This window comes from Sturnus vulgaris, chromosome 1 (genome assembly GCF_052056855.1).
Source record: "Sturnus vulgaris isolate bStuVul1 chromosome 1, bStuVul1.hap1, whole genome shotgun sequence".
NCBI classification, from domain to species: Eukaryota; Metazoa; Chordata; class Aves; order Passeriformes; family Sturnidae; genus Sturnus; species Sturnus vulgaris.
In genome coordinates, this window is record NC_142243.1 from 40,878,084 (window position 1) to 40,896,065 (window position 17,982).

General features: G+C 36.6%; 1 protein-coding gene across 3 annotated transcripts in view; it reads left to right on the top strand.

The window, feature by feature from the left end:
* The window catches only part of CMC1 (C-X9-C motif containing 1), a 55,111-nt gene that overhangs the window by 10,401 nt on the left and 26,728 nt on the right, over positions 1-17,982 (top strand). For all 3 annotated transcript variants that reach the window (XR_015803530.1, XM_014888566.2, XM_088164406.1), the window contains exon 2: positions 2,704-2,796. Coding sequence is in view for 2 of the 3 variants with exons in the window: in XM_014888566.2 (XP_014744052.1) it covers positions 2,704-2,796 (93 nt within the window). In the remaining variant the exon portion in view is untranslated. The remainder of the gene's footprint in view (positions 1-2,703; positions 2,797-17,982) is intronic.

Below are 17,982 nucleotides of genomic sequence, written 5' to 3' on the forward strand. Positions count from 1 at the left end.
TGCTGGTGTTAACACCAGTAGAGCTACTCTTTGCTACCAGTCTTACGCCTCTTTTCTTTTGAATAATCAAACAGAAGATTGGGTGTTTAACCTAAGAGAAAAGCCGACAGTCTTTTTTGACGATTCTGGGCTATCAGGGAGGTCTTCTCTTTTTGGGTTTCTTTTTCTTCGCTTGTTTGCTTGCTGGCTTGTTTTTGTTTTTTTTTTCCAAATGTCCCTGTGTCCTATTTCCTTTCTAGCCTTTAATTGCATTCTTACCCACTTCTCCTGTTTGTCAGTAGCAGGATAGCTGATCCTTGCATTGGAGCCCTGTGCTTTGTCATTGTGAAAATCCTGGATGCTTCTGGCTGGCTTTGCCAGCAGGGCAAGCCCAGCTGTTCTTCCCAGGCCCTAAAGACTTCTCTCCTACATTTCCATGTATGCTATAGTATAAAAGTTGAACCTGTGCAGGGCCAAGGGTCAGACTTGATGATCCTTGTGGATCCTTTCCAACTCAGGATATTCTATGATGCTAATTATGGGAAGTAGATAAGTAAATCTAATTACTCCAAAGTGTAAGTCAGCTGACAAGCACTTTTTTACATGTATTTGAGTTAGTTTTCTGTTTTGACCTGCTCATTCACTGCATGGTTAGGTGCATAATAATGATGATGTGATGGGAGTGAGTGAGGGCAATGCTTTTGGTGACAAGTATCGACCCACTTGCTTAATTGTATCTGCAACTGTACTCCCTGTACTCCAAGCACCAGTATAGCCGAGCTGAGTTCAGGAAAAGAAAGTCTGGGGAGCAGAAATTTTGTCTGTAATTTGAAGGCAGTGATACTCATAATACTTAGTCTTTCTGCTTGCCCTAGTTTCACTGAATTCCCTCATATGGGCAGCTTTGGAGTTATACAGTGAACTGGATCAGGGAATTTACCTAGCTGAAGACTTTCCTAACAGGAAATTTATTTACCTTTAAAGGGAATTAACTTCCCCTTTCGTTCACCACAGGGCTGCTGAGCCTGTCTGTGTGGGCAGAGGGAAAGAGCACCATAGGATGTGGAGGGGGCAGGAAGGCTGCAGTGCCAGCTTGCTTTGACTGGAGTGAGTGGAGCTGAGGCATGTAGCATGGTGGTGCCAGTTCCTGCCCTGTCATTCAGCTGAACTGATGTGTCCTATTTACAAAACATGCTTGGAAATTTTCTGACAGCTTTGTCTTGTCTATAGCCTATGTACCGTACCAGGTGTGTGGTACAGTAATTGCACTGATACTCTGCAGAAAGTTAAAATGAAGGATATTTGTAATATTTTATCTGTAAAATAATATATTTGTAGAAATCTGGTAGTCGTAATATTTTAATATGAAAATCAGAGCATGGAAGCAAATCTAAGTCATGAGCTATTTGTTTTTACTGTTTTTGTTGTATGTACAAAATAGAGTTTTTTTCCCTGCTGTAGAAATGCTAAGAAGGATATTTTTGAGGAGAAATGTCTTTAGTTCAGATTCTGTATATTGCTCATTGTAATCTTCTGTTGTTGCCAGATGCCACTAGTAATATCATATATGCAATACTGTGTAATCTCATAATGTAATCAAGAGTGACAAATGTTGTTTTCAGTTGTTTTTTATGGAGAAGTAACCAAAGATGCTCTGAGAAATAGTGTTTGGCTGTAGGTAACTTGAAACATGTTTCTTTCCTTAGCTTCAATACATTGCACTTTTACTTTTTCTTCATTTAATCTCCTTTTCTTTATAATAAGCGATTTTAAATTGAAATGATTGCCACCTAAAACAACTCTATCTAATAGTAGAATATTCATAGTGTGAGCATCCCAACTCATGGTATTCTGAAATGTGATATCGACTCCAAAGGATGAATAAATAATGTGTTTGAAGATGGAAACGAGGTATTTGGTATAACTGCTTTGGACTATACAGTGTTCTGAGCAAATGCCCTTTAAAGGGTTTAAACTCAGAAACTGAGAAGGAAAAAACTGTTCTTGATAAATTCTCATCCCTTCATTTTGAAGAAAGTGGATTTGGAAAAGCAGTATTTTTTTCCATAATGGTCTGTATTGTTTATTCTAAATCACTAGCTCAAATTCTGGAGACAACTGCACACAAACTAAAGCTTTGCTTTTAAGTATAGAAATCAGGCAGCAACATTTCTTCTTTTAAAGTTGAATTTCTCAATGAAAAAGCTCCTAGATCCTCCATTGAAGAGACTTTGTTTTCTTCTGAAGAACTGAAGTCGTCCACGTAGCCATACAAATTCTGGGTTGTGCTCTAGTATGTGCTGTTTTTCTCTTCGTGTTAGTGAATGAAAGTGTACATATAGATCATGTGCATACAAAAATACTAGTCTCCAGAAATAAAAGTATTTAACTGCTGTAGTGTCTTTATGCAGATTTTTAATTCATTAAGGCAGAAATTCAAATGTACTGCCAGAATTTGCTCCTTTATTTTTGTTTCATAGTGCACATTAAACAGAGTATAAGTATTCAGGATAATGCTCATATTTGTATCTGAGCAAATTTTGGACTTTCCATCTTTTTGATCTATGTGGTCCTTTCATGGTACTTTCTGCTGCTGTTTCCTTGAGTTTTATTGTACTCCTGTATGTTATATAAACAATGTTGTGTTATTTCGTTAAATTTACTTTTTCTGATTATATAGATAACAATTTTTTTTTCAAAATTATCTTTTTTTCACTCTTGCAGAAAATTCTAAGCTGAGACATGTAGAAAAAGATGTTTTGATTCCACAAATAATGAGGGATCGAGCCAAGGAGCTGTGTTCAGATAAGGTGCAAGGTAAGAGTCAACTATTTGTTAGGACATCAGATGTACTCACTTTTGTGCTATGAATATAATCCTTGTTTTTGAAACCATGTAGTCAGAGAGTTAATATTTGTGATCTCCATCTTATCAGTTCACTGTGGAACCAATATTGAAGCATATAAATCTACTGTGTTGGCTTTGGGTTCTTGGTGATGTGGATTATTTTCCAAAATGACTTGTTCTCAAGGGCTGTAGAATTTAGTATGATTATTACAAAACTTTTCACATCTCAGTCTGGTGGTGACAGAACAGCACAAGAGTTACTGTGTTTCTGTATTAAGTATTTAATACTTATATAAATTCATTTGCCTCATGCAAAACTTCAGTTAAGGCATCTCTCATTATAATAAATTTGTTTAAATATTCCCAAATTACTGAATCCGTTCCTTGCCCCAGCATTGAAATGGTCCATGCACATAAACACACATGTGTTACTAGACAGATGTTGAAATAGGGTGATGCAGTACACTTCTGTTTTCATTCTCCTTGGAAGAGTACTGGACAATAACTCTTTAAAGTGGAGTCACCACCTCTGGTGAGAGGTACTTAGACATAGGTGAGCCAAGAATGCTGCTAATAAGAGGGATGTAAGAATGGATGAAAAGCCATGGAATTATTCTGTACAAGCATTCAGTAAGGGGTATTTGCATCCAGTCATCCAGATCCATATTCTTTAAACTTCTTTTGTTCATGCACCCCATCAGTAAAAACTTTCTGATTGCACAATCCCAATATAGATATATTTATTTATATGCTATAAATTATGTGAATGTATCACTCTACTTGTATGTTATGTACATTATAAAACATAAAAATAGAAGTTAAAAAAGAATAAGATAAAGATGAAATAAACAGTTTAAAAATATTTTAAGCTATTTATCAAGCTCAAAAGATTACTGTTCATTAACAGTACTTTTTATTGAGATCTGTACGACTGAACATGCATCATAGTTTTTAAAATCTGTACCACTGTGATAAAGGAATTTGAGTGCCTGCTTCTAAGTTTAGTTTATTTCAACACTTGATCTTAATGGGTGTCATGCCTGGAAAAGATACCTTACAGAGATGCATAGATCCCCATGGAGAAGTGCATAGTTGCTTGCACTTACCAAATTTTACTTAATTATATTCCTTTTTCAGTCCTATCCATAAGTTTTACAAATGTTTTGCTTGAAATTGGGTAATAAATGATCTTGTCCCCGGATGTCAATGAGTTTTTCTTCCAAACTAATGAGAAGGTGTTGCATGTCAGTGTTTTCAACCCCCTAAAACTCTCCTTGGGAAGATTTTTAACAGGTTAGAAAGTTCTGTTTATATCCTTTTAAAGTGTACAGATATAGAAGGTTTTCGTAGGTCACACACATTTTGTTCACCAACAAAACCAAAGCAAAAATTCCATAATTAGGTGAGCATATCCAAATACCTATTACAAAATGCCTTCTCCAAAACACAAGTTTCTTTTGCAAAGGAGTTGCTGTCTTACTCATTTTTAAAATGACACTTTCACCTTGAAGGGACACTTGAGTGTTTAGTTTTTGGAAATTCCTGCTAGGTAGCAAACTACTCACAGCCACCTGTCATCACTGAAAAGGTCAGTGGATTTGGAGCACTTGTCAAACTTGACCCGTTTTTTTTAAGAAAAGAGAACTCTTTTAAGCACTTTGCCACAGGTTATCCAGAGAACCATTCTGTGGTGCCAGGGATTTTCCCGGCCCCTCCCCATCTCATTAGGAAGTCTGGTAAAGGTGCTGCTGTTTGAAGAGCTCGTTTTTGTCAAGTTATAACATTGATGTCATCCTGTAGCACACTGTGCACTCCTGACTCCAACTACTCTGCTGCAACAGCTCACCCCTGAGTGAGGCAGTGAAGAAGTTTCATGTGCAGTGCTCTCTCTCTCTAGCCTTAGTCTGGAGTCTCCTTTTTTATTCCAGTCAAAGCAGCCACTCCATTAGTGGCTACATTTGCACATTTTTTCCACAATACATTGTTTTTTATACATGGAGCTGCTTCCTGTTGAGAATAGATCTTCTCCAGTAAATCTTTACTTCAGTGGCTCACAAAAAAAACAAAAAAAAACCAACTGTGCATTTCATTATTGAGATGCAAATACCAAAAGGTGTGAGAAGTTCTTCTTCTGTACTTTCACTCAACTGTATAGGAAACGTCCCACACTGTGTAACTTGTTTTAACACTTCTTTCTTCAAATCTTTATGAGCGTCTTCTGTGCATTTTCCAACAGTATTTACTGACAAAGGAATGTATTTTAGTTTGTTGCCATATTGTTTTCCCTGAATTACTTCAGTGACTTTTACCACAGCAGGAAGAACAATTGTTTCCCCAATGGCATGTGGCTTTTTGTGTTTTGCTATTATTTAAGAAGCTTCAAAGGAAGTTTCTGGAGTTTTATCACTAGGGCACTCTATGACTAGAGTCAAGTCTAGTCTAGGCAAAGTGGACCAGTATATTTTTAAGCAGCTGCTTCTAGAGGTTCTCCAAAAAAATTTTAAAAGTAGTGTTCCAGTAATAGCTGCCAAAGGAAGGTGGCATCATGTAACTTCCATGTGCCTTCCAGTCCTGCCAGAAGCACTTAACAGAGCTTTTTTTTCATTTGAACAGTAGTTGAATCATTTTTACTTTGAAACTTTATACCTGTTGGGGGAAAAAATTAAGATAAAGAGCAATTGCAGTAGTGTGGGTCATTTTAGAGATGTCGGTTAAAAATATTTTGAGGATTTGGTATTTGTGTAATATTGTTTAAGGTTAACCAAAGGGGCAGTATGTATGTGTTTTTCTCTTCTGAACTTTGTGTAACATGAGGATTTTGGCTTCAGCATCTTCATTTTCTATGGCAGCAACCAGTATTGGAGGTTCTTGAGCTCTGAGCTGTGGACCATTACCTTGCAGCTTCTCCATCTTTTTCCCTCCATAAATTTTAAAGCCAAATATTATGTTTTGTCTCTTTCTGTGATGTTAGGCAAAATTATAATTTCTTCCTTCTTTCTCCTGTACAGAGTTTAGTTTTGTATCTTTAGGAAAATAAGGTTTGTGGATACATCTCTCCCTCATTCCTCTGTCACCTGTAAGCCAGCTTTGATCAAATTGTGTGAAAGTTAGAAGTGAAAACTGAGTATTTCTGAAACAATTTCTTTTATCAAATAGGCGAGCAAAACCCCACATTCATACCTCTATTAAAATAAAAAGGTGGTAGCAGAGCTTCAGTTATTTTGTTGTACACCTTTTCATCTGGGTGGAGGGAGGCCTTTTCCCCAAACCATGGGAAATGAAGCTTAAGCAGTTTTGTGATCAGTAGATTTACCATCTCATAAATTCATTGTGAGATTATTCCTGGAATAAATTTGTCTTGTTAGTACACAGGGATAGGTGTTAATCAGAGTAAATAGGCTATGCTTTTTATGCTGTAAACAATTATAAGCTATGAACATAAGCTGTGTAATTAAGTAATCAAAGCTCTTGTGACTTGGTTTGTGCTGTGGAGTGCACATACATGCATGAAATGGAGTTGTTTACACTGAGGGCAGAGATACTCATTTAACTTGCTCTCAATGTAGGATTTTTCTGTTTTATATTAAGTTCATGTTTCAGAAACTCCTTTTAGTAGACCTGTGTTTCTTTTTGTCTTTAGGAAATTGTGATAAATGCATCAGTAGTGCAGGAAATAAAGCTATTCCACGAGTATGGGCCCTTACAATTGGTTTGTTCAGGCTGGGTTCACATGTGTCCCTATGGGGAGCCCCTATACATTCAATAGTGCTCTGCATGAGCACAGGGGTCCATCTGTACCCAGCCCAGTACCTTAGCCTGCAGCTATACCACCTAGAGCTGTGTGCTTATCAGAGCTAATAATGCAAGTAATAACAGCCTGTCCAGCACGTGTTCCAGAGCCGTCCAGGGAAAAGAAACCCCAAGGGTTACAAAAATAAATAAATAAGAAAAGGTTTTGTTAACTTAAGAAGTGATCCTGCTACCCCAGTGCACAGTTAAATGGATGGCTCATTGCTGTGCTTGGTTGTTAGCCTACCAAAATAGCTTAGGGAAGAAATAACCATGGAAAATATGTCCACCTGATAATTTTTAAGAACAGTTAAGTATTGTGTCTGGTCATATTTCATTTTACTTAGATTATTTGAATTTGCTTACAACTTTTTTTTCAGATTGTTCCAGTGTAACTTCTTGTGGGTGCTGCATGTTTCTTATGAATTTTGTAGCTCTCAGTTTCAGAATTATTTTTGTGTAATTTAGGATTTTCAAGCACTTTTCTCAGTGAAAATGGATATATTAGTAATTTTTTTAGCTTAAGTAGTAATTCTGTTAACATGGCTTCTGGGAAACACTAGTCAATTTTCTGTGGTCATTATGTAAATATGCTTTATTGTGTTCATATCCATGCACTGTATGTGTGTATGTGAAATTGTGGGCAAAAGTGTCAGAAAACAAGCAAACAAAAAACCCCAAAAACATTGTCATACAGGAATGCTTCACTGTGTTTTTACAAACTAGCATGAGTTTGCCTGAAATAATATTAAATTACATATTTCTGTATCAGCATGTCCTTGCATGTCAAACTAAAGTAACTAAAAGGATCATTTATTAGCCATTGACTCGCTTATTGCTTTCATGAAGTAATTTCTTAAGCAAGCTGTTTTCCTGTTTTGCTTTTGTTTCCAGTTATAAAATTTAAATATGAATAAGCTTCTTCAAAGCAAAATCATAGCAAGTTTCAGGAACCTGGAGTTAGCATTTTTCATCAGGATGGTGAACTTTAGTACATCAAAAGTTACATAGTTTCATCCAGCTGCACTTTGCTTTCCATGACTCCATGCTCTAAAACTAGGGACAGTTATGGAAAAAACTGCAAGAGCTGTGGTTGATTCTTGATAATTTCTACAGGAAAGTTTGTCTAATTTCTTGAGAGCACTTACTCTGCTGTCCAAAGTTACAGATTCTGAAACTGAACTTGATGGGGGTTTTTTTTGGTAACAGAAATACACAAACTTGGACTGTCAGCTTAATTTGGTTTAATTTTAGATTACTTTCTATTTTCAGTTTGGAAAATAGAAACGACTGACTGACTTTGAGATATTGTGGGTTTAGACTCTGAAGAAGTCTTGAATTGAGATCGCAAAAAGAAATTACTGGTCACAAAGTCAGTCATGAATTTAATTCTGTATTATATTTTTTGTAGATGTTTTGTGTATTTGTTGTATTGTAAAGCATTCTGCCTACCTTCTAGAACCTCACAACCTTTTTTTTTTTTTTTTTCTGTGAGAAGAACAACTTGCTCCAGAGACAAGTGGTTTAAGTTCTGAACTTCTTTCCTTTGAATTTTGTTGTCTGAATTTGTTACCGTCACATCATCTGGATTTGGGTCTTTAAGGTCATGAAGAGAGACTTGCAGACATTTTCCATAACAGAGACTCCTTTGTAAGGTTAAAGGATTCAAGTAGGAAATAGACCTAATGCTTTTCAGGGTGACTGCAGGGACAGGTAGTTCAACTCAGTCTGGTTCTGCCGTTAGAAAGATGGTGAAGTAAATGGAGCCATCTCTTATTTTTAGTATATTGTGGGAGACATCCCTTTGATCAAGATGACAGGTTGTTCTGTCCTTTAAAAAAAAATTATGAATCTATTTTAAATTTTTTATGGGGGGGACACAAAGAAGATATTTCTAGTTGTGCCAAGTTGAGGACCTTCACTGGAGAGCACTGTTGTTGCGTTGGTTCTGTTGTCTGTAGGAGCTGTGTAATTAAAGCAACTGGAGTTACATTGCTGAAAAAATCTTATGATACTTGGCAGGGCTTTAAAACTGGTTTGGAAAGTGAGGCTGGAAAAGGACATTTCCAAGCAACCACCCTCCTCCCGTTCTCCAGATTTCCCATTAGCCCTCTCCTCCTCAGGGCTTATGTTGATACTTAGTGAAGATGATGGGATGCAACACTACTGCAGGCTTCTCCACAGTTGAGCATGACCAGTGTCATCTGGAGTTTTGATAATGTGCAGTTACTCAACAGTCCTGTCACTGACATTATCTCTGTCCCCGTAGGGGCCACCTGCTCTAGACCATGACCCTTACACCTGACATAGCAAGGTCCGTAAATCCAAAGAAATTTCTGATTGAACTACGTGTGGTGCTGTACGTTTAAATGCCCAAGCACACCTTTAGATATTCCTTCTTAAAAAAACAATTCTTTGTATATATACTTTCCTGTCAGAAACGCAGATAATGAAATGTGAAATCCTTAGCAAATTTTGCTTGATATTGCTCACTTTCCTTGGTATTGCAGACTGAGTTCTGTTAATTGTTGCCAACCTTTGTTGAATGATGAGGAAGCATTAACCTGTTGGTACCTATAGTTCTGACATCAGAAGATGCTAAGACTGATAGTAGAGGGAAATTACATGACAGCTCTACTTAAAAATTTTGATGACTATTCTTGCATTATAGCAAATTAAAACTAAAATCACTATTTACAGCTGAACTTGACTCATCCACTTTGCATCATTATGAAAATATAGTCCTTACAATTTTTTTTTCAAGTTCACATCTCCTAGGAGTATCTGGGAACACAGTGTTCTTCTAATTGACTAAAGCAAAAAGATCAAGTGAATGGTAAAAATCAATGAGTTAACATCACAGCTGCTGATACCTTTTTTTAAATTGAGCTGCTGTGATCAGAAATTGCTTACATGTGCTTATGTCCATATTATTCAGAGTTGGGTGGAAAGCCTGAGAGGTTACAGTGGAAGAATCACAGATTTTTTATGACCACAATAGCCTTCTCTTAGGAGGATGGAAAAAAAAAAAGCTGCATTATTGTCTGCAACTCCATTTTTATGAGAGGAAGGTTAGTATAAGTTGAGAACACAGTTTCAATTCAGCAACAAAACTGCAAGTGGAGAATGGAGGAAAACTGTTGTCCTCTGTTGCTGTATTTATTGTCTGAATGTTGAAGTATATTATAGTCACATTGTGTGTGACCACATGACCCTATATGAAAATGTTGATGTTACATTATGTTATATGCATTGTCAGTTATTTAAATTATTTTAGATGTTTTGATAGTATCCAGTTATATTTAGTTATTATTTACTGAACGTAAATTGCTGTGAGCTTTTTTCCTGACCGCCATTCTTCGAGATTAAGATGCTGAATTTTTATATGATGTTCTTGTTTGTGCACAGTAGCTTTTATTTTGGGAAAAAATATTCAGTGCTATATATTTCCAATGAGCATTTACTCTCATCACATTTAACTATGTGAATTAATACAATCTCTAGAGGGATTATGGTATATTGAGCTTTGCTCCAACAAACTGGGCAGAGAGAACAGCTATATGTAAATTAGAATTTGAATAAATGAGATTCTAGATTTGTGTGGGTTTGTTTGTTTGTTTGAGTGATAAGAGCATGAAGTACCCTAAGCTAATTTATAGAAAATAAATATGAGGGCATATTTTCTTGCTTGGTGATATAAATTTCAGTGTTCTAACTAGTTTTTAGGACTTCGAAGAAAATGTTCGGGGAGGGAACTTGCCTGGTTTGATTATTTTTGTTCTTCCTCCTGTCCATGTCATTTCAACCCAGCTGATGACAAGAAATGGGTCAGACTGCTAGCTTTACCACTGCAACTTAGTTGTGTGGGGTTTTTTTTTTTTTATTTATTAGGGAATGGAACAGCTTTTACAGGGACAAAGAGAAATGAAATCACTTTCAGTGAAAGAAAGAGGCCTCATTATAGTCACCAACAGCAGTTATTGACAGCTACACTTCCTATTAACAAGGAGCATTTAAGAGTTTGGCTGTTGGATCTTTGGACTTGATCTAATTTGCTAGCATTAATTAGTTTCTTTTGAGCACAGACACTTGGTGCTCACAGCTATAGATTTAGAGGACTAATTAGGACAGAAAATTGAACAGAATGGGGTAAGGCATTAACCTTCAACCATTACCAGCTGGGGCTCTGATAAAGACCACAGAGTCCAAATGCTCCTATTCATGCAAAGAGTACTCTAATGAATATCAATTTCAGCCAGGTTGCCATATCTTATAAGCCCTGTCTTGATTTTGTTTCTCTTACCTGGTAGAGATTTTATGTATAGATATTAAAGTGATATTGGTAGTTCAGAGCTCATAGATGAGAACCTCAGGAGGTTACCTGTGTTTTGTCCAGTCTTTCAATCTGCTTTTCTCAAGTTACAGATTTTATTGGTTTCCAGCTAAGATCCTGAATTTCAAATTGATTTCCCTGTCCAGCATAAATATATTAACATAGCCCAGATTAATTACATGTTCTTAACAAATGCTGGTTTAAATAGAGGATGCCTGTGGTTTCTTGGATTATTGTAGTACATGGTTGTAATAGCCATAACAAGAGCACTCACCAAGCTAACTGCTGAAAGTTGAACAGTAGGATTTCTTCTTTTGCAGCTCTTACAGTGAGATACACTTATTGTATTATGGTGTTCAGTTGGTAATCCAGTTTTAGGAGGAAAACTGTTTTTCCAGACTGGATTAATGTGTTTCAACATCTGCAGAATGGGAATAATTTAAGTATATATAAGGAAAGACAAAAACTAATTGCCTTTGTCCTTTTGTATAATTTCTTGGGTTGTTGAGGAGTTGAACTTGAAATTAAGCATTAGAATCATCAGCTGTTTCTACCCTTTAGTCATATTACTATTCCCTGACAAACTCCCTATTAAAGCTGAATCATTCGACTTCTGTATCTGGAAATTCTTTGCCCACTGATGAGAAAAATTTAAAAGGCTTTTCTCTATCAATTTCTCCAAACTTGTTTTTTCAGGAATGGCGCTAACATTGCTGTATATGGCTTTTATGTGCTCTAATTATTTCCAGTTCTCCAGTAGTACACTCTGCAGTGTTATGTTGAATAGCAGGTTTCATGTCTTAGGGTCCTGGTAAGGTAAGACTGGCACAAACTGTAAAAATAGAGAAATTCGACCTTGCCTGTGTGATGGTGTTTAGATCAGTCTTTAGAGAACCATGTGAGGTGAGTGTCCATAGCAGAGGAGACATGGTCAAGTTCTTCTCCCAACAAAAGGGCGAGGGTACTGTTCCAGCCACTGACTTACTCCTTTTCCCAGATGTTATGTACAGTGTTTGCTGATCTCAGTTTTCTTTCTCAGTTGAAACATTTTGATTCTTCTGTATCAGTCATTCTTATTACCAGCAAGTGAGTGCAAACTTGGGATTCTTTGAGCGTTTTTTTGCATCCATTGGTCTGATGGTGGGGGTAAGCTCTGGGTGCAGTGTTAAGAGTGTTACAGTGAGGTGTTACTGTGGCGTAGGTGGACAGAGCAATGGCAATTCATGTGACTCACAGTAGCTGTTATTTTAGCTGCCTGTCCTTAACAATGTATTGTTAAGTAATTGCTCTGCAATTTTGCATTATAAACCCCTCTTAGATACTTCATTCAACAGTTACACAGTTAGTACTTAATGTAAATAAATCTTAATACTTTTAAGAGGTCATGCTATATTCGCATTACCTGTATATAAATATTTATGTTGTGCATGAATCATTAAAATTACCCTGGGGTTAGTTTCACACAGAAAATAGGTTAATTTTCGACTATTGAAGTCAGAATGTGTTGTAGAGGTACCATTAGATTCAACAGTGGAAAATAAAACTTAGTTTGGTCAAAAAGTTGCTACTGTGTATTCAGAAATACAATAAATAGTGGGCATTCTGGCAGCCTAAAAGCTGACTGACCTTGTATTCACCATAAGGTGGTAGGGAAAAGCTTCTGTCCATTCTTTAGAAAACACATGAAGTTGACAAGTGTATTTGCCAAAGAAAATTGCTTTTCTAAATCTCAGAAATTGAAATGAAGCTCAACAGGAATTAATACTAAATGGAAATCAGAATAGGAGTTGTGGTTTTACTTAATATGCTTTGATTTAATGGGACAGTAGGTTATGAGAGTTGTAGTTTTGGTTTTCTGTATGTTGGATACCTATACCTGTTGTGCATATCTTTGTGTACAATGATATGACTGCGCAGAACCAGTCAAAAAAAGGGGCAGGAATCACAGGTCTTATCATGCAATAAGGGAAGACAAAGTTGAAATATAGTTTGGCAAATACACACACTTTCAACAAGATGTGGTGTTCCATGTGTTCTTTATTGTTTTCTGAAACCGATAAAATCTCAAATTTTCATCCTGTTATGGGATGAAAACATTTTAAGCTTCTTATTCCATGTAGAGCAGTAATTCTGAAGGTTGCTTAGCTCAAACCAAGTGAGTTGTTCCTCTAGCACTTATTCTTTGATGTAGTAGGTAATGGGTCCTAAAGTAACAATACTGACTATTGCAATACTGCAATTTTTTATGGTAGAGACAATGTTGTCTGTTGCTGAATAAAACTGTGTTCTTGTACATTATTTTTCAAGTCCTTTTAATAACAACAACAAAAAAATAATCCCCCTCTTTCCCACCCCCAAATTTAGTTTTGTTGCTGTTGTAGTTGCTTTCCAGTAGTTGTCTTAGTGGTGCTGCATAGAGAAGGAGTAGGGAGATTTGTGCTCGGAAGGGTATTTTACTTACAGGTCTAGTGCCTGAGAAGGGAGTAAAGGCTACCATATTGCAAGGTCATAAAACACCTGTGCTCTGTTGTCATTCCTCTGAATTTTATTTTTTGACAGTCCTGCAAAAAAGAGTGCCTGGAACAATTGCAACCTCAAATTAGGATGGATTCCTCTACAGGAAATGTAATCATGTAACAGAAGGCGAGAAGTATATTGGATGAGGAATCAGGAGCTGCAGAGCTGGTCTGAGGATAGGAAAGGGGATGATCAAGGAATGCTAGAGCTTTAGAGGTATGGATGAGGCTCTAAATTTATGATCAGGGAACAAGAAAAGCAGTTTAGCTACTGTATCCTAGATTTGAAAGGGATACTAGTAAAGGATTTGAAAGGAATCATGGAAAGGAGGGCAGGTAATAATTCTGATGGGATAATGAGTAGGAAAGGAACTTACAATGAGGAATTTTGAAGAAGATAATGTAGAAGACCTGTGCATGAAAATTTCCCTTGGATGGAGTGAACAGATTCTTCTCTTAGTATGTATCCATTGTATTGGGAAGGAGTTGAAATGGTTGTAGGGAATTTGAGACTATAATTATGGTATTAAGAGGTCTGCCTTCTTACCTTTTTCCTGAAATGAGTTTAAAGAAAAGGTCTTTTTTAGTCAGTAATGCTTTCTTTGGGCTTCTGGTATTCAAGTTCAGGATTTCCTTCTTTTACTTTTATCACCTATAATGTTGTACACTTTATAGTTTTCTTTCTTTCTGGCTGTGATCCAGAATCTCTCAAAGAGGTTCTAGTTATTCTTCTTTTCCCTCCTCTTCAATATACACTAAATATGTGCTTCAAGCTTCCAACAGCATATTTCAGGGATGTTTAAATAGTCCTTTTTGAAGCACAAAATCAGAAATCTATTGTTACATTTGTATGCCAGGCTTGATACAGCTCCTACTTTGTTTCCTGGAGACAGAAATGTCCCATAATCTTTGCTGTAATGGGATGCTCATGAAGTTGTTGAAAATAAAGCACTGAAAAGTTGTAGCTTGAGATATAATCTCACCTATGGCTGTAGGCTGTCAGACTTTTAAAAAGTTATTTTAGGGAGACACAGCTAATGTTTGCAAAAAGAACTTCTGAATGCTATGGTTTAATATGTGGGAAATGTACAGAAAGTGTATAATGTGGAAAGACATAGAGAGCTGAAGGTAGGACTTCTTGATGCAATCTAGACTGGTCTAACTATGCTTCAAAAGCATGAACTTCAGTTCTGTGAAAGGCTTATAAAACCTGAGTGTTCTTGGAGGGTACATTTATCAGGCATGAAAGGGATGCAGGTCTGCAAAGGACTTTGGGAAGACATTTTGGGCCATCATCTTCTCTTGGGGCCATATCTAATATTCCTGTTTGTCCTGTAATCTGGGTAATGTTTCAGCTATTTTAGACAGCCAGTTTTAGTGCTTAGTTTTATTTTACCATTCAAAGAATGCTTTTTGCTTTCTAAATTTTTTTGGGATTTAATGCCTACACTAACTTCTCTTTGTATATCAAGCAATTTATGTTCTCAGACATTGGGCAGATTCCTGGCAGTAATCTGAATAAAAGCAGGACTTTAAACGGAAGAAATAGAATGATGTGATTTATGTTAAACAGGCAAAAAGGAAAAACAAAAAAGAAAAGTATCTGTCCTGGAAAACCATTTCTGTCAGAGTTCCTGGAATGGCTTAGGGAAGGTGTTGAATCCTGAGATTCCAGAATTGTTTTCAGGAGTATGAAGAATTTTAAACACAAACCCCCAAAATCTTTAATGCTGTAATGTTAAAAATGACATTTAAATTCATAGGAAGAATTTGTGCTTTTAAGTTGAAGAAAATTATATCCAGTAAACAAGAGTGACCACAGTCTGCAACTTCAAACTTTGTTGCTCATGACTTTTTTTCCTGCCTTTAGGGTGATAATTTTCTACAGTGACTCTGACAGCCCAGTCAAAATGTTTCATAAGGTGAAAAAAAAGTTTCATAATGGTGAAAATAATTCTTTATTTTTCTCTGGTGTAAATAATCTTTGTCATTTCTGATCTGTCCTGATTTCCTCCTTGTGCTTCTTTGCATGTATTTTCTGAGTGGTTTGGGGTTTTTTACTTTATATGTAAGCTTCAGCATATATCTAGTTAGAGAACAGGAGCTTACCATTGCTTTCCATAGAATATGGAAAAGAGGAATGTAAAATAGTGTGTAGCATTTGGGGTTATATAACTTGAGATTTAATTAGCAATTAACTAATCTTTAATGGGGTGCTAGAAGAGCTCACAGCTTCTCTGGTGTCTTCAATGACTTACATCAGAAGTCCTATGTTTAAAATATTTTACTTTAGCTATGTGTAACAATGCTTCATGAGAGTTGAGTAATAGTATTAATGCTTTTTCAGCTTTTTCTTTGTAGTAGACATGTCCCCACACTTTTGAAAGCTATACCAAATTTAAGGAAATTAAAAAGCATATTCATGTATGTATGTGTGATAATTTTTTTTGTATTTAATTTTATATATTCCAAATAGCTTGAGGAAGTTTTGAGTCCTTTGTGGGGAGTGAGGATGGTGTGGAAAAGATGCTTTTGCTTCGGTGAGACTGTTGTGTAACTTCATTTTGATATGCTCCATCCAGTTATTCCTGTTGAGTAACTATAAAACTTCAGCAATTTTAAACAAAAATACTGTTGGGGGAATCTGTCCTCTTCACTCTGCTGTCAAATTCTTATAAATACTACTTACTGGCTGTGCACAAACCATTGAGAAATATTCATTGTTGGGTAGAGAGTACTTAGTAAATTACTACCCCAAAAATAATTTTTGTACTTCTATAGAAGGAAGATATTTAACAGAGTTGCAAACTTTTGCTTTGGCTGCCCTCTCCCACCAGTAATTCACATTAACAGTTCTGGTCTCATGATTTTCTTTTCTGTAGTAGTTCAATGCAGTGCTGTTTGTTCCAGACCTCGGTGTTACAGATCTCTGTGGCCCTACTGTTTGAGTTGCAGTGACTTGACTTGCCTGAAAGCTAATTCAGCCACTCTAGTGAAGAGGAGACATAATCGCCTCTGTGAAACTGTTAAAAGTACTTAAAGGTAACAATGTTTGGGTTGTGGTATCAGGTTCAGCCAGATACATTTCACATAAGCAGTAACTTGTAACAGTGACTGTAATTCTTTTGAGTGAAGCAGGTGGAATCCCCTTGTTTCTAATATAATATAGTTAGTCACTGTCTTAAATTTGATTCTAAGGTTGATACACTGATGTCTGGGTTCTGCTGTGTTATAAAGAGATCCGGTGCTTACAACCTTTTGTGTGTCCAGACCTGAACTGATTGTACAATAACATTTCACTTGGGCATTTTTGTACTAACAGTTATCAAGTCCTCAGGTCTCTAAGCCTTGGCTGAACTTGTTACAAAAAAGTCAGAATGAAGACCTAAAGCTGGTTGTGTTTCAAGCAATCAGAGGGGATGAATCTGAGTAAGAAACAGAGTCTAGCCTTCCTCTTCTCCCTTCTGCAGTCTTTCAAAGCTCAAGGGGGATAGAAGTTACTTCATCCTGTTCTGCAGTGTTCAGAGAGGAGACCCTTATAAGTAGAACACCTTTGGAGACTTACATCAGCTCCTCAAACTCCTCCTTTGATTTTTAGTTAAGTCATGTAGGATGGGAGACATCTCATCCCAGTTGTAGTCCTCTCTCTCTCTTTTCCCCATCCCCTTACCCCTTCCTTGTCAAGGCTCAAGGTAACAAGGACAGGAAGGTACTTTCAGAATCAGCTTTGGGTGGGACAAGGAAATTTTGGGTGACTAAAGTGTATTCTACTCATAGTCATTCTTAGTCTCTGTTCAGACATGTAAATGGAGATGAGACCATAAATGAAGGAGAACTGTCATGATCAAGGCATATGGGACAAAGCATTGATATGCATAAAGCAAGGATGGCAGTGCTATTAATTTTTGTTTAGGTATTTGATCTCCTGCAAAAGCCGTATAGAAACCCTTGGACATAGCTCAAAGGAATCCTTAGGAAATGCTTGCAGGTTTTTTTCCTGTCTATTTCTCTTTGCTTCCATATCTTGGGAATCCCATTTGTTTGTTAGTGCCTTAAGCATCAATTTTTCTGCAGGTTCTGTGCAGGTTAGTAAGTGTCTTAGCTCACAACAAGACCTGGTGGGAGCAGGGAAAAGGCAGTTGATGCCTTCTGGTTCATGGCAAACAAGGGTCAGCTGAACACTGGTTACCAATTTCAAAATTTGAGAAGAGCACTTGCAATTGAATGTAGGCTTTTTACTTTTATGGCTCAAATTACTTTCCTTTTTTTTTACTTTCACCACTGGCAGCAGTCCTAGACTCTAGCTAAAGACCAAAATCTAAATGAAGCTATTTTTCATAACTAATTTGACATCTTGTTTCCTATTTCATCACTTTTTAAAATTTTTTTTTTTGGTCACAAAATACATAAGGGTGAAATCTTGGTATATAGGGGAAAACAGGCAAATAATCTCAACAGTGTAAACTTTGGTTCATAAATTTAAGACTTGCAACCAGACTGCTGTACAAGAAAACAGAT